At 39.1% G+C, this 21,778-nt stretch overlaps 1 protein-coding gene and 2 gene segments (V, D, J or C); 2 read left to right on the top strand and 1 right to left on the bottom strand.

The window, feature by feature from the left end:
* The window catches only part of LOC103458437 (Ig kappa chain V-III region MOPC 63-like), a 35,779-nt gene extending 34,729 nt beyond the window's left edge, over positions 1-1,050 (top strand). Inside the window, 1 exon segment of the V gene segment in view lies at positions 415-1,050. Coding sequence covers positions 415-743 — 329 coding nt within the window.
* Positions 1,051-1,179: 129 nt separating this feature from the next.
* LOC103458486 (Ig kappa chain V region K16-167-like) lies at positions 1,180-4,281 on the bottom strand. The segment is given in 3 exon segments: positions 1,180-2,137; positions 2,218-2,387; positions 4,133-4,281. Coding segments are annotated over 2 exon segments (369 nt in total).
* Positions 4,282-11,391: 7,110 nt separating this feature from the next.
* Positions 11,392-21,062, top strand: LOC103458439 (receptor expression-enhancing protein 5). Of its 2 annotated transcripts, none has more exons than XM_008399254.1 (6): positions 11,392-11,503; positions 11,592-11,724; positions 15,898-15,991; positions 16,556-16,694; positions 17,526-17,694; positions 20,871-21,062. In XM_008399254.1, the coding sequence occupies exons 2-6, from the start codon at positions 11,610-11,612 to the stop codon at positions 20,903-20,905; spliced, it is 552 nt and encodes a 183-aa protein (XP_008397476.1). In that variant the 5' UTR covers positions 11,392-11,503; positions 11,592-11,609; the 3' UTR covers positions 20,906-21,062. The 2 variants fall into 2 exon arrangements, with proteins under 2 accessions (XP_008397476.1, XP_008397475.1); XM_008399253.1 differs by having other exon boundaries at positions 15,895-15,991.
* The last annotated feature ends 716 nt before the right edge of the window (positions 21,063-21,778 follow it).

Here is a 21,778-nt window from a genome sequence, read left to right as displayed (position 1 = left end):
GTAAAAATATAAACTTTATTTTGAGCTTTAAAAGTTTCCAGTCTGATAGTTTGATGCAGTAAAGAGGAAGTGAAACAAGCAGATGGAAAATCTTTAACTGTGTTCAGACATTTTGTTTTCATGAACCAAATCTTTACAGAACCAACATATTTACAGTAAAATGTTGTTTTATTCACATTAATGTTTCATGTCATGTTGCTCCTTTTATTCCTGAGGTCAGAACATTTCAGCTCTGATGTGTTTTTATCTGGAAGATTTGAATAAAAAGCTGAAAGTGAAGTAAACATGGATGAATGAATCCAGCCTCTAAACCATCCGTCTCCTCAGTGTTATTATATTATATCCACTATGATCTGTGTGTGTCCTGACCAGCAGACATTGATCTGCTGCTCGTGTCTCTGCTCTCCCCTCCAGCCGGCCCCGCGGTCCCACCCTCGGTCTCTCTGCTGCCCCCCTCCTCTGAGCAGCTCTCTGGGGGCTCGGCCACGCTGCTCTGCCTGCTGAGCGGCTACTCTCCTCAGGGAGCCCAGGTGAGCTGGGAGGTGGACGGCACGGCGGTGACAGAGGGGGTCCTGAGCAGCTCGGAGGAGGAGAAGAGCGGACGCTACGGCAGCAGCAGCACCTTAAGCCTGAGCCAGGAGAAGTGGATGAAAGGAGAGCTGTACTCCTGCAGGGTGGTCCATCAGGGCCGCAGCCAGGTCCAGAGCATCCGGAGGAGCCAGTGTGAGGGCCAGAGAGGCTGACTGAGGCCCAGAACAGGAGCTCTTAGTGGGGGAGCAGCAGGAGAAACACCTGCTGCTCTCAGCAACAGGAGTCTGGATGAAGACAAACTAAAGCTTGTGTGACGCAAAACTAAACTGCTGAGAAATGTTCAACAACTTAGACTAATGTGTGAAGCTCAGCAGCTGGATGTGAGTGGGATTCATTTGCTGTGTGTTTTAATAAAGCTTGCTCTGATACATTATAATGGAGAGAGTTTCATTACTGTCATGACAAAGAAGAAGAAAGTTGATTTCATCAAGAGTGGCACTTTAAATAATGGTCATTAAGGTCATTTATCAACATGGGAAATAAAAGCAGACAGTTTCTTTATACTCTTTATGAAATATTTAAAAAATATATATTTATTACAAAATGTATAGATCTCTGCAGCTACGAAAATCATGTCGGCTCTGGATTGTTCAGGTGAGAACAGACAATTTCTGACATAAACTATTCAAGATGAAAGTTTTATTGAATATTAAAAATGTCATCAACATCTGTTGTTTAAATAAGAATTGCTGTCAAATAATGGTGTTTGACTTTAATTTTAGTATCAGATGTTTCTCACTGAGTGAAATATGTTTCATTAAATGAATAAAGTCACACAGTGATTGTTCCTGTTATTATTCAGGGAAAATTACATCAGACATGTTGATGATATTAATTTATCCTGACACTTTATGCAATATGTAATCAGTTTGATTACTGATGTTTAATAAATGTTTTGTTCACCTCAAACTCTATGCTATACTAAATAGTGTTTTCATAGCAATCAAATATATTAAATTTTCTGAGACTTCACTCTCATGAGATGTAAAATAATTTCTGATGAACATAAGACATGTTAATGTGACATATTTTACTCTGAGTTTATTTAAAACTCACTTTAATGTTGATCTTTATTTTCAGTAAATAAATACTTTGTTAGTTTCTTCCATTAGCACTACAGAGTGAACTTCACTGGACCGTAGATCCATGTTCCCGTCTGCAGCAGAAACTCACAGCTGCTGCACAATCTGTGGTCTGACTGAAGGAGGTTTTTGTATGACTATAAATCACTGTGTGAACACTGTGGCATCATTTATTAAATACACTCCCATACAGTAATAATCTCCAACATCATCAGCCTGAACTCCACTGATTGTCAGAGTGAACTGAGGCTCTGATCCACTGCTGCTGAAATGACTGGGAGTATCAGATTGACGGCTGGTGATTTTATAAAATAACAGTTTGGGAGGCTGTCCAGGTTTCTGCTGGTACCAACTCAGATCATCATCAACTCCTGCACTGGCTGAGCAGCTCAGAGAGACCGTCTCCCCCAACGCAGCTGACTTCACTGCTGGAGTCTGAGTCACAGAGGGATTACCATCTGATCCTGCAGGATGGAAACAGTAGGAAACATGTGACTGTCTTTCATCTGAGAACAAGTGAAAACAGAAGCTGGTCGTTCCTCACCTTGCAGCTGGAGCAGCAGCGTGATCAACAGTGGACTCAGAAACATCATGGCTGAGGAAAATCTGACCGTCAGACTGCAGAGGAGCTTCTCTGAGTTTCACTTTAAACTGATCCAGGAGCAGCGAAGCGCAACAATCATTCAAAGCAGCAAACAGTCAAACAGACACCTGCTGTGAGAGGAGATGAAAGGTGAGTCAGATGCAAAATAGGAGGATTCAATATTTATTTATTATTTCAGCACATTTTGTAGTTTTACAAATTATTTTATCTCATTGCATAAACAAAATAAATTATGTCCATCCTCAACTAAAGGAAAAAAGTTTTGGATCACTGTTCATTTGAAAAGGTTTGCAGTTTTATTCAAGTTTGATGATTTAATTGAGATTTAGGTGTGACACAGTTTGCTTTTGAGCGAAAGTCACTGGATAAATGTAGTTCAGTTCACTAAGAAATAAAAAGAAATGCAACAGCCTTGCTTATTAAAAGATTAAAATATGTTCCTAACATGTAAAAAGGTGTTTTGGTAATATTGTCGCAGTAAGGAAACATTCAAGGGTCCACTAAAGGCCCCTGAACCTCCCTTTGGACACCCTCTCTTACCTTGTCAGTGATAGTTTATTTTTCATGAAACATTTAAATCAATGTTGATGCTTTCTTTTACCAGAACACATTTACAAGAAAACAGTCGTTTTCCTGGTGAAACCTGAGAGGAAACCAATAAACTGTGCAGATAAATTCAAACTCATTTACATTTTAAACTTGGTGCTGGAAACATAATGAGAATATTGATGTTTCATTTGATTTGACTTCCAAATTAAAATCATGCTGGTAATAGAAAACTAAAAAGAGATATATTGTGTTTTCTGACACAAATGAACACAGACACATATGCATTCATAATGGACTCTTTTTGTGATTGTAAGAAACCTTTCATATCAAACACAAAATATTAATTGTAGTTAACAAGACACAGCGTGATGGACCATGAGTCTGACTAAAACTAAATGGATGACAGACAAATTCTGGGGTTTGTGTCTGCTTAAGCTCAAATAAGCAACTTCACGTTCAAAAACAAGCCCAAAAGCGCAACCAGCGATTCATTAAATTTGCAAGCGACTTTAGGAAGAAAAAAGAACAAAACAAAAAAACTAAAGCCGCTTATAATAATCGGCTTGGCAACCGAAACACTGTCACATAGAAACGGTGGTCGCTCCCAAGAGGAAATGATATTACTAAGGAAAATAGTAACGCAAAGTGATTTCGACAAGTAATTGTAGTCCGACTATTGGATTTGAAAAAGCAATCCGCTGGATTAAAATTTAATGAAAAAAGTGGTCATACGTGAGTCATCCTCACTGGCTGCAGCTAGCATGTCATGTCATGAATGCTAAGGCTAGTTAACCTAGCCACCAATGACGGTAGATACAACTACCGTAATCCAAGTTGTTTCTGCACTTAGCAGCAAATACATTAGATTGATTTACAACACTAAGCTCAATTGTTTGCTGAAAGAACATGGAAGATGGCGAGGAATATTTTAGCAAAGAGCATCCATCCTCATTTTTTTTATCAGTTTGAACCTATGAGATCATAAAGGCGTTATTGTGTTCCTCTGGTAACTAAGAACATCGATTAGAAGTCATTTATCGATAGTACAATAATTATTCTTAACCAAAATAATAACATTTAAATGTAGTATTCTAAGTAATACTACAGGTATTGCTCGATGCACAAATTGTTGATATTGTTCAGTGATATTTTTATTGTCATGCCACAGGACACCAGGGGGCTCCACCAAGGGGCTCCCCAACGTGCCCCAGGCCTGGCTCCAGAGTGGGACCTCATGTACAACCACTGTTCCAGTGGTCGTATTCATCATAAGGGATCTTTGGGCTGCACTTGGTCTGGTTCCTACCTTAGGACCCGTCTGCATCAGATGGCCGTACCAGAGGCATGAAGCCCCGACAGCATAACTCCTAGGATCAGTGGGACGCTCAAACCAACCACCACAATGGACCTTACCACAGGGTCCGCCTTTCATTGACTAATGCCCATTTTACGTCACAGCGCAGCTATCACGTGCCTTACCGTCTCACAAACTCATGCTAATGTACATTGTGGACTACCAGACCGACAGAAAGTTTTTGCGACAGAAAGTTGGACTCGAAAAAAAATGATTTTCCGTCAGTGGGGTATCTGCACAGGCGATGTCAGGTATCCTGATCGTGTTTGTGGAACTAAAATTCACAGATTTCCAAAATCTGAAACGGAAAGCCTTGCTTGGATCAAAGCTTGTGCACGACCACTTTTGCAGCTCGACCGTCATAGTATCAATAAGAATCAATTGTCTGCTGGCGTAAGTATTTTTGCTTTGCTTTCTTTGTGTTTGGTGAATGAAAAAAATAAAGTCAATAATAAACACATCCATTATGAAAACCTTTTAGCCAAGTACAGCATAATGGCAGTACCGATACAACTTCTACATCCTGAAGTCTGTCTGTTACACAACCTTACGTTAGCTGAACAGATCAATATGCAATGTGTACCGTATCTGACATACATTAAAGATTTTATTTTACCTGAAAAGGCTTTTCACTAAACTGTAATCGTGTTATCCACGCTAGCACGGAGTACCGTGTATAAGTCCTAGGCACATTTGAACCCTCAAAACTATGAATGCCCGACTTACCCAGCCTTGTAAGAACAATAGGCATCAGTGATCTTGTCCACGGCTATATTTATGCTGAGGGTGTGAGAATCTGTTGTTTTTCTCATGACCGGTAGCATTTAGCTGTGACGCGCACAATGTTGGAGGCATCGCGTGGCTCAAACACCTTGATGTCGTCCAAAAAAGATGATATGAACTTGTTGGTTCCCCTGTCCATTGTCGTGGCTGATATTTTGTGAAAATCCGGCAGAAATGCTACACTAATTGACTAAGAAATACTCTGAAGAGAACGAAAAATGCCATGTTTAGACATTGGAGCTAAGCTGTTAATATGAGACATGAAGTCACGTGGGACTTTCGAGGGGCGTTTCTGGGCGGAGCTTGGTAAGGTCCATTAGACCCGATTTTGATATCTTCCCTCTTTTGTTTCTTTTTTGGACTTCTTCTTGAACCTCAGAGTGTTACATTTTTTTTTCCAAATTGAAAATTTAGATTTTTTTCTTTTTACCATCTGTGGTTTCAGTATCTTTATTGTCCAAATCCTCCAGGACGATTTTTCCTGCGGTCTCGGTCTCTTCGGGTTCCGGATCCATGGAACAACCTGGTAAAGATTCTCCTAAGAGGACCTTCTCTGAAGAAACCTCTTGTCTTGAATCTTTAACCATGTCGACTTTGCTCTTTGAATCTTCCTCCTTCTCTTTGAAAATGGTGGTGTGGTTTTTATCCTCTTTCTGAGCTCTCAGAGTGTCTTGCAGCAGTAGATCCTCTCTTGCTTTTTCCAACTCCTCTTTTACACAACTTATCTCCTGCTGGTATTTTTCGGCTTGTCGTTTTAGCGCAGTGACATCGGTTTCATACCGACTGTTTAGCTCTAAGTACAAACCTTTAACTTTCTCGAACTCAGCCTGGGCACAACTTTCCTTCTTTTGCAGGATTTTGATTTCTTTCATAGTGTTTTCTTGGAGGACATTCGTTGCTCTCAGGTTGTTGAGAATCGCCATGTCCTCCTCTGAGGAAATGATCAGACATTTTCTCCAAAATATAATCGCTAAAATTGTCGATTGGTAAAGTACTTGAACGGTCGATTCTAAAGAGCTTTGCGCACGTCTGAACTAGTCAGTCATATTGCAAGCAATGAAAAATATGCAGAATTGTGTTACATACAATTCTGCCACTAAATATTAATGTGTGTTAATAAAGGACATTTTTTATTTGATTGCAAGAAACATTTCATATCAAACAGAAAATATCAATTGTAGTTAATGGTAAAGAGTTACTGCAGAGCTTCAGGCCTTGCTGAGGTTTCATCTCTGTGTTCAGTGGTCTGGATCAGAGTCTGTTCAGTTTCTGCTCTAACAGCTCAGAGTGACTGGAGTTTGACTGAGGGAGGTTTTTGTACGGCTACTAATCACTGTGTGAACACAGTGCCACTATTTACTTCATGGCGACTCTTACAGTAATAAACTGCTGCATCTTCAGTTTCAACTCCTCTGATGGTCAAAGTGAAGTCGAGCTGGAGTTCCTGATTGAAGCTTTTTTACATAATAAATTAGATTCGTTGGAGGCTGTCCTGGTTTCTGCTGATACCAGAACATGCCCTCGTCACCATCAGGCCATCTATAAACTGCAGGATTTGTTGTACACCTGATAGTGACAGTGGATCCTGGTGGAACCGTCTCCACTGCAGGTTGAGTCACAGTGATCTGAGCTCTGCATCCTGCAGACAAAAATAAATCCTTCATTTGTCAGCAGAAAGAAAGGAGAGAAAATAAAGAACATCATGTTAGAAATGTTGCTGAGTGAATGAACCTGTAAAGCAGCAGCAGGTCAGCGTCCAGATGAGGATGGTGATGAGGGTCATGGTGCTTGTTGCTTCTGCTGGCTTGACTGACAGATCTGAGTCCTGCAGTGTTGAACTCACAGGACTATAAACCTTCTCAGTTCACTGGAGGATCAGCTGACCATGCAAAGCCTCCACTCTATGGAAATCATCTCTCTGCTCTCAGGACTCTTGTGACAGATTTTTATGCAATATATAGTACTTTATTAAATAACACAAACCACAAAGAAATATGTTAAAATCAACGTTGGTTTTAATTGATTTTTCACCTCTGGTCCCGTTACCATCACTCTACTATTTTGTACAGCTCTTAACAGCTCTGTGAACACTATACCATTGTTGCCGAGTTCATTTCATCTCTATTATTGATGATGAAGCTCTCAGAGTGCTGCTGATCAGTCTCTGGCGCATTGACTACATTTAAAGCTAGCATGTAGCTTTAAACTCTTAAAGTTTCATCTTCAGATAACCTCTATACAAGATAAGACTCTATCAGAAGGCAGAACTCAGTCAAGCAGTGATGCATTAAATTCATGCAAACTGGTTTTTCAGCACCTGTCCATATGAAACTGAGACAGTCATAGTTAGTAAAGAAAATATTTCAACTCCCTGAGGACCGAGCCAGTTCATCTGGAAACACGCAACTCTGCTTCTTATGCAATTCCCTTACAACAGAGCAAGTTTCCAAAACCTGAGCTGCGATGCTCTCTGCTGGCAGTCTACCTGAAACACTGTTTTATTGATATTCGTTTATCAATAAACGAATATTTCTTTAATTCAGAAATCAGAATTTCTGAATTAAAGTCCTGTAAAACTGTTTAAATTTAGCACATTTGAGCTAATTGATCTTTCTTGAAAAGCCAATAAAGTATCCAAAAAAAGTTTATTTTGTTTAAAAAAACATTTTAAATGTAATATATGGAAGAAAGCAATTGTTTTCATGTTTTTAAAAGAAAAAGTGATTTATCTTTAGGATAAATTTGATATAAATGACTCGATTAGAGCTAAAAAGAAAAAAAGATGTTACGGGTCTCATTGAATCGGACAACTGGTTTCTGTCAGCAACCAAGAAACTGAGTATGAAGAGTTAAAAGAGATGATGAGGGGCGTCCAGGGAATATTTGATTTGAAATTGATCAAATATTAAAATTACTCAGGTGATTTTTCTGTCCAAGGAAATTTTAACTTGGAACAATAATGGCTTTAAAATGCTGTGTTGTCATCATAACTTGTAAATAATCCTACAATTTATAAAAACTAAAAAATAGCATTTACCTAAAATGTTTCTTCTGTTTTTAATTCTTTGAAACACTTAAATGTTTCAAATCATCAAACAAATTATGATATCCGACAAAGATAACGCCAGTAAATACAAAATTCTGGTTTTAAATGAATTGTAAGTTTTTTTGTTTGTTTGTTTGTTTGTTTGTTTGTTTTTTAGAAAGGAAAACAGAAAAGCTAATTCAAACTCACCTAGGCCTATGTAAAAAAAAAAAAAAAAAGTAAGTCTACCTAAAGCAAATGTGTTGTTCCGCTCTTAGCAGCAACTACCATCAAACATGTCTTGAAAGTTGCCAATAAGTTAAGGAATTTTTTTCCCACTCCTGGCAGTGATCTTGCTGGTTCCCTTAGTTCACTGGTACCTGCTGCAAAACCCAAGTGTAGCTGAGATAAAGGTCAAACCGGTGGCAGGATGTCCTCCTTTAGTTTTTACGCTAGTGAGCAAAATTCGCGGTTTAATAGTTGCACAACAATTGAAGTTCTACTTTGTCTCGTTTTGGTTTGTCCAAAACGTGTACACCCAGTCCTCCCTGGACACCCTGGACTGGCTATCTGCCCAGGGTGTACTCTGCTTCCCCCTCACCACTGACTCAGAGAGGCCGACTGCACAAGAGATGGACGGCTGCACTTCCAAAGGTGAGTTTATTTTTTATAAATTGTGATACACTGCCACCTGCTGACGGATCACCATCAACACTTTGTTTGTATTGGCAATTTCCAAATTATGTCAGAAAAACGTATGAACCCTAAACCCACCTCTCAATCCCAATGTATTTTCTTAATAAGAGTCTGAATGTTTTAATGCAGGCAAATCACAACGTCTCTGTAAAACCTTTTCAAAGTGTAGCAAAAAGTACATTTTGACCCTTGTTTGCATACAGATCCAAGTGCTAGCTAGCATGCAATTAGCTAGCTAACCACAAACCCAATAAGTTTGGTTTAGAGATAGGGTTGCCACCTTTCAGAAATAAAAATAAGGGATGTTCCCCTCGGCGCGTTGTCCTACTCATGGGGGGGGCGTCTGCTGCAGTGACAAACATTATTTTATGGCGGTGTTTTTTGTTTTTAAAAAGTGATCCATAGAGCAATTGTTCATGCATAGAGGTCAGTTAGAGTACCCCAAAACTGTACTCCAATCAGAGTAGCATAACTTAAACACGTTTAATTAAGCAAGTGTAAAAAGTATTTGGTAAACTACTCAAGTACTGAGTAACTGATTATAACACCTGATTGAATATTCAAAATGTGTCCTCAGACAGCCAAAAGTATAAAAGTTATCTCAACATTCTGGTATTTTAGTAAGTGTTTTTTGAAACAAAAAAAAAAACTAGCAATATTTCATCATTTGATATATTAAATGAGCCAAAGAGCCACATCTGTCTCCAGAGATCCAGGTTGAAAATTCCTGGCAGATGGGAAGTGTGATCCTATACACCAGCTAAAAGTGCAGCATTAGAATATTTAATTCATTGTTAAAGTAAAATTGTGAAGGTTAAAAAAAATCCATCACTGAGTATTAACATAAGACATTTATTGAGTATAATTTCTTAGGTGCCCCGTTGACCCCCATCTAGAACCGCCCCTGGGCTGCATGTCTGTGTCTGGTGGATTAATAATACATTAAATGACCACTGAACACTGAATTCATAAAATATATCAGCATTTCAAAATTAAGCATACAGAAAGCATTAACAAACCTTTTAAAGTAGGAAATATTAATGCCTATTTGTACAATTTGTTCTTTAAATGAGCATTAGTATTATTTTGACTGATATTATTAATAAGCAAATAATCAAATCAATATGGCCGACTAAAAGCACAATAAAAAACTTAATCAATAATACAATGTTCTACCATATCAGCCTCAGGAGATGATTGAGGGATGAAGAGCTGCTGATTTCTGGTTCTTTAGGCTCTAACGCGTCTACATTTCCTCTCCTGATCCATCCTGTCACGCTGCCACGATGGACACATTTTTTAAAATTGTCTTTATTCATCCTCACAAACATTATTCCCACTGACGTATGTATCTTTACGAGAGATTTTGCTTCTAAGGTCGGTGGAGAATCGGATCAAGGACGTTTTACAAAGACCCGGGTTGATAGCACCTTAGTGTCCGTTTCTAGGCAACCGTGCCAACAGTGTCGGTCCGTAACGTTCTGGGGTCCTTTGGCTCCCGCCACCAATGTTTTATTTTGGTCATTATTGTTGCACTTAATGTTGATATGTGTGTGATAGGCGTGTCTATCGGACATTTTATAGAAATACGGAATGAATCGCGTCCCCTATCGGTTCATTACGGGACGCAACATTTAACAGCCAAATACGGGACGATTCCGTATTTTACGGGACGGGTGGCAACCCTATTTAGAGACGAAGAGCCAATAAAACTGAAAGACGTAATAAAATGAGATTAAATAGTTTCATTGTTCAACAAGTGAGTGTGTCAGGATTTGGTAAAAAAAAAAAAAAAGACATAAATGTTTCCAAATACCATGCTTCCAGCTTATGCACTGAATCATAACTGATTTATTATTCCAGAGAAATGTTTGGCTTTTTAATCATGGCTGAATGTATTAGAAACTGTCATTCAGTTGTCAGTCTAAAAGAAAAAGAAGAATCTTTAACAGTGTTGTCACACTATACAGTGGTTATGGCCCAGCTTTGGGGAAATAACCTAAAACTGTATTAGACAAGAAGAAAACCTCTTGTCAGCCATTTTTGAAAATGTCAAATCCATTTAATACAAGACTTAGTCTGTGAAAAATTGAGCAAATCACCATTTCACCATTGAAAAAAAAAATCACATCCCAGATGAGCTCCTGTGCTAACAAAAAATAGTTAAAAACACAAACATCTTTTAAAGAAGAGAATAAAAGATGGGTGTAACTCTAGCAATGGGACAAAGTAAATAAATAAAAAATCCAGAAATTATACAAATACACAAAATAAATGTTATTTTCCTGCATGAAAAATAAACACTATTTAATTTTCTGCTCCTCAGTTCAGAACAGTTCGTTATTTACATTACATACACTGATAAGGTTAGAGACATAAAAAAAACACAGCTTCTCATATAAACATTGAAATGTTTGCCACCCCCTGAGAGAATGGTGCCCTGGGCAGAGAGCCCAGGGTACCATTATTACTAAATGTTGAGTTTTGTTAAATTTATTCATGTTTTTGCCCTAACCCTAACCCTGTGTCTTAGACAATGAGTTTATCTCTAATCTATCTTAGACGGCTTGCTTTATTAAATAATTCATCACCTCTGCGTGATGGGGCCGACGGCATCCCGCAGGGTTAATTATCTACCTTCGGAGAAAAAAACCGTTGGATTTCATCAACTGATACGCTGAACGTTACTGGGAGCTGCGTTCTGATTGGTCAGCGGGGCGATTTCAAACTCCGCCTCCTCTGCGTCCTCGCAACACTCTGGGGAGCCAGCGGGCGGTTGGCATTTTTCTGCCACTTTCCGAGCAAGTTAACAATCGAAGGTCAGTAAAAACACTTTCTTTTCTTGCTTTAGAAAGTGTCAAGTGTCGGTCCTGGTGACATTTGTTTCGTTTGCTGCGTTGTGCACAGGCTCGAGGAAAGGCAAAAATGGCTCAGCTGAAGGATCGCTTTGTGTCGCTGCTCCACGAGAAAAACTTTGTCACGGACCAGTTGGCGGTGCTGGAACGAAAAACTGGGGTGAAGAGGGAACATATCACTTTGGGTACGTTTTCCTACTGAAGAAAACTGACGCCTGAGCTTTACCGACGCTTTTATGAGCAAATGTTGAGCTTTCATCAAACGTCGACCAGAACCAAGAACATGTAAATGAGTTTGCTTTTCGAACAGCACTGCCCAGTAAAGGCCACTGTTATCTAATTCAGCTGATAATTCGCCTCTCCAGCTGCAACAGGCGGCCGACACTAGTGACTAACTTGCTTTATTGCCCCCCCCCCCCCTTTTTATTCCAAAGTTCAATCTTTCAATCATATAATTATGCTTCTAAAACCTTTCAATATAAATATTGCATTTAAACTACTGGTAATGTCCCTAATGCACTACCAGCTGGCCGCAGGGGTATTTTTATCCGTCCTAAAATACCAACTGCAGGGCAGAAATGGAAGGGGATATCCTGGGATGACATTCAGCTACAAGCTCCTCCACCCATTAGCTTTCTGGGAGTTGTGTTTTGACAGAGCTCCATTGAATCAATATGCACAGCAGAAGTCAATATATTATGCCGACCAGACACCATAGTCGAGTTCTTTGTCTGCAGCTGCAGGAAACGTGCCAACCAGCGTGACCTACATTCAGAGCCACCATTTTTATTCAAATATTATCAAATAAGGTGGGAGTTCACAAAAAAAAAAGTGCACAGGTATGAATTCAGATAGCCAGATTTGAAGTCCTAGCTAATCTGAATTGTAGAGGTTGCATGTGAGGTGAAATTGCATTATTTCCTACAGGTCTAAAGCATGTTGGCAAATTTAGTTTTGTAATTGTACAAGCTGGAGCAACACCCCTTTTAGGATAGTAAAGTTTTCAAGAGGCTGCACATAAAATTGCTTCCTAATTACCTCGTCTGTTGGCAATGATCTGTTTTTGAAAGCTAGATTGGGCACATAAAAGTATTTTTGCCATCTTAAGATCTGTATCGGTGCGCTCACCACATGGCATGTGTGCACATGTAGCCACAAAGAAACAGGAAGTGAGAATCAGACCGCACTCCAACTGAATCACTTTGTTGGTTATCGGAGCTGCTTTTTGTTGCCTAATAACAAAGAACCAAGTCATATGCTGTTCAAAACCAGCTATTTGTTGCATTTTTGTGTTGAATATGTCTAGACCAAGCTTTACAGTTAAAGAGTTTCTAAACATCTAATTGTGCCATATTTAAAGCACTTCTGTGTCATCAGAACTAAAATGTTTAATAATGTTTTGAGCTACAGGAATCTGTCACTTTGAAGTTGTGAACATCCTTTTTTAGGATTGACAGAGTTTAAATGGACCTGGATTAGATCTGATGATATTAGGCTGCCAGCTGCATTTTGTAGCACTTCATTTTCACACTTTGCTCTCAGGCAACAAATGCTATTTCCATTAAGTAAATGTCTGTAAAGGCTTGGAGATCATCAATTACTGCTGCCAGATGAGAGATGATAAACTGTTGCTCTTATATAAAGCAAACCATTATGATAAACATGGCATTAATATTTAAACGCCGCATTTAGGGCAAGATTTCACTGCATATTTAAAATGACGTTGGATGATTGTTGCTAGAGTTCAGGAAACTGTTATAGTACAATTGTTTTGTGATCATATAACACAATTTTAAGAGGATTTTTTTTTGTCAGTTTAGTTGCTAAATGGCAGATTTATATTGTGACTGAACAACGGTAAAATACCTTTTAGGAAGTCTTCTGTGACATGCATGCTAAGCTAGACCCACAGTGCTACGCTCCATCAGGCTTGATGGATTTTTTTTTATTTCACATTCCTTACCTTTTCATCTATTTCAGATTATATTCAGTCCTTCATGGCCTTTTTACTCTATCTTGGTGGATCTAGCATTCCAGCATTCCAGGAATTTGTTACTGATAAAGATATAAATTCACATGAGTTTCTTCCACAGCTCTCACCTAACTGGTTTATAAAACAATCATCATTGTACTCTCGGCTTGTCACTAACCTTTGTTTAGAAAAGGATAAAATACAGCTGAGTGGCACTGTGTTTTGTCCTGCTAGCAGAAATGCCTCATTGGCTTCCCTGTTGAGCTGTGAGATCTTTCACTCGATACACTGGGAACACTTTGGACTTATGACATGGACACTGATAAAGACGGATGTCTTCTTAGCTTCTGTCCTGCTATAGTATTTTCCCCTTTATCATGTCCAATCAGAAGAAAAATATATTAGAAAGCAGTGAAGCATTGCTTCTTCACTTTAGTAATTAGAGGTGTGAAGGTGAATGTACGGAGAGTCTTCTCTACTGAGTCTGCAGCCAAATGTTTGACTGTTGGTACCCTTTGTTTTCCAACTTCATGTTTTTATAGCTTGTTTCAAACAGTCATTTTGGGGTTGGGCCTTTTTTGTTGTTGTTCTGCTGAGCTCCAAATTTCTCCTTCGTTTAAGATCTTGATCTAAATTTAAGGTTTAATGAAAGACGTACCAATTTATGTGCCCAATATCTGATCTACAAGTTTTTGTAAAGCTTTGACCACTCGACAAATTTGAGCCACATCCAAATTCTGAGATCCATAATCGAGACTGTTCAGAATATGCCTTGATACCGTAATTTCCGGACTATTGCACACACCTGAATGAAAGCAAATCGACACACCGTAAACCACACCCACTAACCTTGGAAGGAAAAATACAGCAGTCCAGTTCACCATTTTAAACATCAGTGTCTATCTTCTAGAGCAAGAGTGTTTCTCAAAGTCCCACTAATAACTTAATTGTTTTGTTCAGATACACATAAAGAACTGCAGGACCCTGTAGTTTTTCAACATACTTGCTTAACTCAATAATTTCTGCAAGGCTGCCATTACTGCCAAGTCCAGGACTTTCCATTCCAGGCAAAGTTAGAAAAGTCAGAGCAATAAAATGGAGCTGCCTTGCTTGACTGCAGACGCATTCCTTCCCGGTTATCTGCTAAAAACGGCTCGGAGTAAAACTCAGTCCTTTGCCCAATTTGATGAAATGCCTCAAAGCTGGCACAAATTACTTTTTGTTAGACTTTGCATTTCTAAAACAGTGAGTGAACCAAAAGTACAAAAAGGCAAAAGAGAAGCATGCTAAAAAAAATTACACCAGCCCCCTGACGTCTCTGCGAGAAAAATGTTTATATGACGGATGGAGATGGCATTTGCTGTGAATCGATGCCGTATGAATAAATTGAGGTAAAGTCCAACTGAATTGACTCATTCCACATGGCTGTGCAAATGTTTCAGCTTTTTCTCATTAACATCAACAAAAATAATAAACAAAAACTCCAGCTGCTTTTGTTTCACTGAACAAATCTGTTTGGTTCCTGCAGACTTTGTTTGGTTAGCTGACTTTCCACCCTTCGTTTTGGGTTTCATCTTTATCACAAAGAGATGTTCATCCTGGCATTTGTGTAGCTATTTGTTTATGAACTGCAACAAACAAATGAGATGTAAAGAGCAGCCAATCGGATCGGATCCATTCATAACTAGGAGGCTGTGTCTCATGTTTATGGCTCGGAAGCCATAAACATGAGATTTGTGGTGTTTTTTTTTTTTTTGTTTCTTTTTTTTTAATAGACCAGGCAGTTTTAGTTCTAGATTTATTTAGAAGTATCAAAATAAAAGCATCGTTTTAAATCATAACAATCGCAAACATAAGATGAGGCGCCATTGGAGAAACCAGCCAGTTATGGTAGAGAAGTGTCTCGGAGGTTTTAATATGTAATTGTACTTTTAATGACAGTTTTAGCTCGACGTTTATATTTTGACACAAGGTTTTATGTTTGAATATGTCACTGTGGTATGAGCCCATAGTCAGATGTTTAATTTTGCATGCTGCATTATAGAGACATGAAACTATAAAGCAGTCCAGAAGCACACAGCATTTTCTGCTAAAATGATTAGAATTTGAATTGCTGATTAAAAATAATAAACATGACTTTTAAAAGCCCACTGCCTTGAAATTTTCGTCAAACACGGATTGCTTACATTTTGTATGCAGAGTCGGACATTGGCGAGTTTTGAAAAGAGCGATAGACTTTTTTTGTTTTGTGTTTTGGCCTTAGTTCGGTCCTGGTTTCTGTTGGTCTCCTGTCTCGTGATGATACTTTTCACAGTCTTTGTATTATAACTGGATATCCTCTCCCCCCTCATGCCCCGCCCTATGCTCTCATCTTTCTCTTTAGCAGTTGCTTTCGGTTTCATCGTGCTCTACCTCCTGTTTGGATACGGAGCCTCGCTGCTCTGCAACCTGATTGGATTCATCTACCCAGCATATTTCTCGTACGTATACCGTCCGCTTCATGTTCGTGTCAGAGCGGCGCACGACTAGCTTTTACAGATTCTTCTCTTTATAAATAAAGCCCGTCCAAATGTTGTCCTTGTCTTAATGTTTGGTTGTAAAACAGACCTTTCCTGTTTGGCTCACATTGCATCTGTGCACAGTGTTTATATCTGAAAGAACTGTAAGAAATGCATGACTTGTTGACTTTTTAATTCCATTTTCATGAATTCATGTTTTGTATGCCAATAATGTATTCAGCCTGTTTGTCGAGTTTCGCTGCAGTCGACGCCCACATCTGAGACACATGATAGTACTCAAAATCCCAAAGGTCAAAGTGTTAGAAGCAACCAAATGACTAGAAATGTAAGGATACATTCAACTTACAACAAAACTATAGCACTTCCTGACAATAGACCAGCTGGATTTACAGCTGAAAGTGTAACTTTATATTTTCATTTGCAACACTTCACTAAGCTTTTCACCATATAAATCTAGTGGGTTTGTATAAAAAGTACCACATACCGGGTTAGAAGCATCTCCCTATTTTCCTCCTGTTTCCTCAGCATCAAGGCCATTGAGAGCACCAACAAGGACGATGACACCCAGTGGCTCACCTACTGGGTTGTTTATGGCGTTTTCAGCATTGTCGAGGCCTTCTCCGACATCTTCCTCTCCTGGTTCCCATTTTACTATGCTGGGAAAGTAAGTCGATGCATGTCGAGTCTCTCACATAAAACGCACACGTGGATTTGTGAGCTGCGCTCTGAGGTCACAACCTTTGTTCTGTTAGAAAGTGTGAAGCATTAGCCATTTTTGAGCCCTTATTGTTGGGGGCGGGGGGTCTAATTTCTGGAATCAATAAACAGAGAGATGCTATATTCTGAACAGACGATAAAGAATGCAATTTAATAAACCTTAAGGGTAAGCAAACCCTTGGACACATGTTCCAGCAGCATTTTTTTTTTATGTGAGAAATTCAGGGTTATATTCCGTTTTTACAGTACAGAGTAACGCTTTACTTTTAGCTCTTGAGCTCATTGAAAGGATTATTTTGCAGAACTCCTTTTAATTTTCACAGATTAAAGGTAATTCTTTCTTGTTCTGGAATTTCTAAGACTGCTAATCCCATGTCGCCATGGAAACTAACTTTGAAAACATCATTTGGAGGTGTGTGGGATTGTATAATTAAAATATTCTGATTTATATGGTCGTGTTCTAATTTATCAATTCCTTGAAATAAGTAAATAATTGATTCTTATCTACCTTCATCTCTGAGAGAACAGCTTCAGGACTTTCTACAAAGTTCAAAACTTTAGTAGAAACGTTCACTAACTTCCTGAATATACAAGTCTGAAAGTCTTCTGTTGAGGTTGGTGGAGAAGACACCAAGTACAAAGTTTGCAAACACTGCCCTCTTGTGGATAGTTTGTATAAAATCACTTTTAGGAACTAAATCTGTTGTGGGGGAGGATACAAAAAGCAGACGGAGGGAAGGCTACGGTTTATCTGAGATCTGTTCTGCCGTCTCCACAGTGTACGTTCCTGATCTGGTGTATGTCTCCGGTGACGTGGAACGGCTCCGACATGTTGTACACGCGGGTGATCCGGACTTACTTCCTGAAACACCAGAACGTCATGGACAACATAGTCAGTGATCTAGGTTCCAAGGCCAAGGACCTCAAGGACACCGTGACAAAGGAGGGTGAGTTACTAATGGAGTAACCACGTCTCGATAAATTATAATGCCATCAACGATGATTTTCTTTAATAGTTGTTATATAGAGCTTTACACAGTGGGTTTGTCTGTTAAGATTGTTATAAACAGAACCCATATTTCAGTTTCTCAGAAAATTATATTAAGACCAATAAAAAGACATTTGACCCCTTTCCAGCGAACATTCATTGATGGCAGAGTAAACCACAGGAAGAAGCTTCCTGTTCAGAGTACTCTATCCAAGCCTATTAATAGAAACTTGAGTGGAAGGAAAACGATTTAAAGCAGAAACGATAACCACAGTTTAAGACGGAAGAAAAGCCTGTTTGAGAGTTTTTGGGAGATTGATGAAGTCTGAAGGAGGAAAAGGGGACATGACCGTTTCTCAGTGGTCCAACGTCCTCTTTTCCAGTTAAAGAGCATTTTACATTTCATTTGGAAATCAAACTACCAGTTTCTGGAGGAACAGTGGAGAGGCTCAAAATCCAAGTTGCTCGAGGTCCATTGTAAAGTTTCCACAGTCGGTGACGATTCGAGGAGCCGTGGTGGTCCACTGTGTCTTTATCAAGTCCAACAGCAACGCAGCCATCTTGTGGAAACTTTTTAGAGCTTCATGCCTCGCCCTGCTGACCACTTTTATGATGCGGATTTCATTTTTCTGCAGAACTTGGCACCTGGTCCATCAGCCATAAAGACCCATACCTGGTTTAATGACCATGGTGTCACTGCTTGATTGGCCAGCAAACTTGCCTTGCCTGACCCGAACCCCAAAGAGAATCTATGGCGTGTCGAGAGGAAAATGGAGAGACCAGAGACAGAAATGTGGACGACCTGAAAGTTGCTGTTACACCGAGTTGGGCTTCCTTAACATCACAGAGGCAGATCACCTCCATGCCACGCTGCATTAATGCAGTAGATTATTCAAAAGGGAACAGACCTAACATTATATATATACTAAACAGCAGGGGAATCATATAGGGGGTAAACGTTGGGACAATTCCAAGGCCCCCCCAACAAAATACTTTTATCCATCCATCCATCCATCCATTTTCTTTCCAACCTTGTCCCTATAGTGGGGTCGGGAGGGTTGCTCGTAAAATACTTTTATTTATACATAGAAATGGGTTTCCTGTCGGTAACAAATTATTCCTATTGTGTTTTCTTTTTTAATATTGTTTTTAGTTGTAAACATTAAATGTTACCCCTCCCAGACCAAAAAACACACATCCATTCAAGTTTGCACTGAACTCTACCCTGGATCTGCATGACATGGCTCGATCCTGCGTAGCACGCTTGACGGTGTTCAGCAGCAGTTAGTAGAAGATGAGAACGATTGTGGTAAATATGCTGCCTAGAAAAATAATAGTCAGGTTTTCAAAAAAGGGAGAGAGGGAAAAAAACCATGCCAATTTGTAACCCAGTTTTTCTCCGAGAGGTGGGTAGACTGAGATTATCAACCATGAAGCATAGTTAGCTTAGCTACAGACTAGTGTTTGTCTCCATTTCACCAGCATTTAATACATGAAGGAAAAAAATAACATCCATATATTTCACTTGTTGTAACTTTTACCACACTTAACAACAGATGAGTCAGTCAGCAGCAGCTCTAACCACCATACCAGCATAAACCCTCTTCTTTCCCCTGTGAAGAATTTGAACACTGTTCAGTGACAAGCTAGTTAGCATCATTCCAGGGAATCTGTAGGGATTTCTTTGTCTCTTTGCTCTATTTACAATTCCACAACAAAAACAACATATTTATTACTGACAGAAATTCAAACAATATTTATAAAATGATAATAAAAAAACAGCCTCCTGTCCGAACTGGAGCCAGTCCGGACAGTCTTACCTTAGCTTGCACTTAAATTGCAGATATTGGCTGCCACGGTTAAGTGAAATTAAATCTGCAGTATGTAACTTTTAATATTTATTTTATTTTATTTTTTTACATATTTGTTAAAACTGTTAACTCTCAATATGTTGTGACTGAATTGTACGAGACTTAATCTGTGAGAAATTTTATTTCCTCTGCCTTTTCCCAGGGCTATCTAGAAACAACCAATCAGAGGCAGGAGGTGGGTTTTAGCGCTGTCAATCACAATCTCATGTGGCTGCTCTCCCCTTGCTCTGTGCTATGCTGCAGCTAGCATATCCTGTTTTGAATGCTCAGTTTAGTTAGCATAGCTACCAATGACAGCAGGTAAACAGTTTTCCTGCTAAATGTGCTAATCTGCCATTAGCACATTTAGCAGTGAGTGAATGAAGTTGATTGACAGCACTATGACCCTCCTCCTGGTTCTGATTGGTTGTTTTTGATACGAATGGTGCATTTCTGCAGATGGCAACAGTAGCCCTGGACGGAAGTGGAGGAAATCAATCTTTTAACAGATTATCTTTTTCATAGCACACTGTCATGAAGTGGCGACAGCTTTAACAAATATGGGGGGGAAAAACATATTTTTATTGAAGTTTTATGAACAAAATACAAGAAATAGCTTTTCTTTTTTTAGAAGTCTCGATTGCTTTATATATATTCTGCACTTTGCCTGTGAGTGTTGCTGTTGGGGAGAGACCTTTCAGTAAGCCAAACCTAATTAAAAAAAAAAAAAATAAGCAACCTATTTGCACACAGCATGCTGACTGCATGTAAAATTCACTAGCAGTAAATACTGTTCTAGCATCACTATTGGACCAAAGAGGTTTTGGAATTGTGACGCTTTTGATGGGTCAGACACTCAAATTGTACCAGCGGCTGCACGGGGGGCTGGATGGGGACCAATTTAACTTTTTTTGTCATGGGGCCCAAAACGCCTGGCGGTGCCCCTGTAGCACAGTACCTTGACCTACTTTCCAGTAGGCTGACATTTTATATTTTTATATATATACATTTCTTTTATATTGGTCTTGTGTAAAGTTCTGATTTTCTGAAACTGAATTTCTTTGTTTTTTTACATATAAGATGTAATCCATAATAATGAAAAAGAAGAAAAATAAACTCTTGGGGGTGGGGGAAGAACCAGTGACTTTTTTTTTATTATTATTGAATAAGGAAATGTTAATGAAATGTTGACTTATTTACATGTATGTTTTTATGTGTATACTTTACGCTGTAACATGTGACACAGTGGACTGTAATCTCTTGCAATTTTTTCTTTTTGTTCTAGCTGTCCAAGCTTTCAGCCATGACAAGGATAAGTGAGAAGCACAGCAGAAAACCTGAGTGTGTGTGAGTGTGTGTGAACATCAACCTTTTTCCGTGGTCCTCTTGTGAAGATGGCTGACTAACTGCCCTGCTCTTCATGGAGTCCGTGCCTTTCCTCCTGTGAAAACAAATAAAATATTGCGCATCAACATCAGTTTACTGCTATCGGTACGTTGAAGACGGTCAATGAAGCTGTGACCTTTTTTTTTGTGATCTGTTATGAAGACGTTTATTGAAGAATAATTTGTTTTATTTGCGGGTAGCTGTGATTATAATCATTTTTTGGGCAGAAGACTAATAAATTACATTACATTCAAGCTCGGAATTAAAGTAGATCTACATTCGTGTTGAGGTTTGATTAGGAAATAAACCCAGAGGTAAATCGACACCGTCTCAGGAACTTTTGAAGATCTTCTCTGCTTGTTGGTGTAAAGGCTCATTGCCCTAAAATATATTTATAGACCGCCTTCTGTTGCGTTGATAATCATGTTATCTGTCTCCTTTCTCTCCTTCATGTGCCAGACTGATCTCGGTCTGAGATATTGGGAACATTTCCAAGCTCTGACATTAACTGGAAACCTTGTTTTTTAAAATGTCTTAATTTATTTTCTCTCGATGATTTAAAGAAATAAAACTGGAACACCGATGAGCTGAAACTCTGTCTGCGTGTGGTTTTACTTTCGCACTCTGTCTGTACCACACTGTGTGTAATTTGGACCTAATAAAATCCCATTTCACAAAGTTCATGCTCTGCTGCTTTCCTGTAATCGTTTTTCTTTTTTTAAAGCAGTGGTGGGTGTTGGGTATTCCACTCTTTCCCCACCCGTCGGTGTTTTTCCCTCATGTTGCTGTGGGAAATCTAGTATCCTA

Source organism: Poecilia reticulata, linkage group LG22 (assembly GCF_000633615.1).
Source record: "Poecilia reticulata strain Guanapo linkage group LG22, Guppy_female_1.0+MT, whole genome shotgun sequence".
Classification (NCBI taxonomy): domain Eukaryota; kingdom Metazoa; phylum Chordata; class Actinopteri; order Cyprinodontiformes; family Poeciliidae; genus Poecilia; species Poecilia reticulata.
Note: the sequence above shows the minus strand (reverse complement) of the source record. Positions and strands in the feature narration are given on the sequence as shown.

Excerpts from the sequence above, each read along its gene's own strand:
- LOC103458439 (XM_008399253.1), top strand. The coding sequence starts at position 11,610 with ATGGCTCAGCTGAAGGATCGCTTTGTGTCGCTGCTCCACGAGAAAAAC. Across the intron at positions 11,725-15,894 it reads GAGGGAACATATCACTTTGG|CAGTTGCTTTCGGTTTCATC; the intron begins GTACGTTTTCCT and ends CTTTCTCTTTAG. Across the intron at positions 16,695-17,525 it reads CATTTTACTATGCTGGGAAA|TGTACGTTCCTGATCTGGTG; the intron begins GTAAGTCGATGC and ends CCGTCTCCACAG.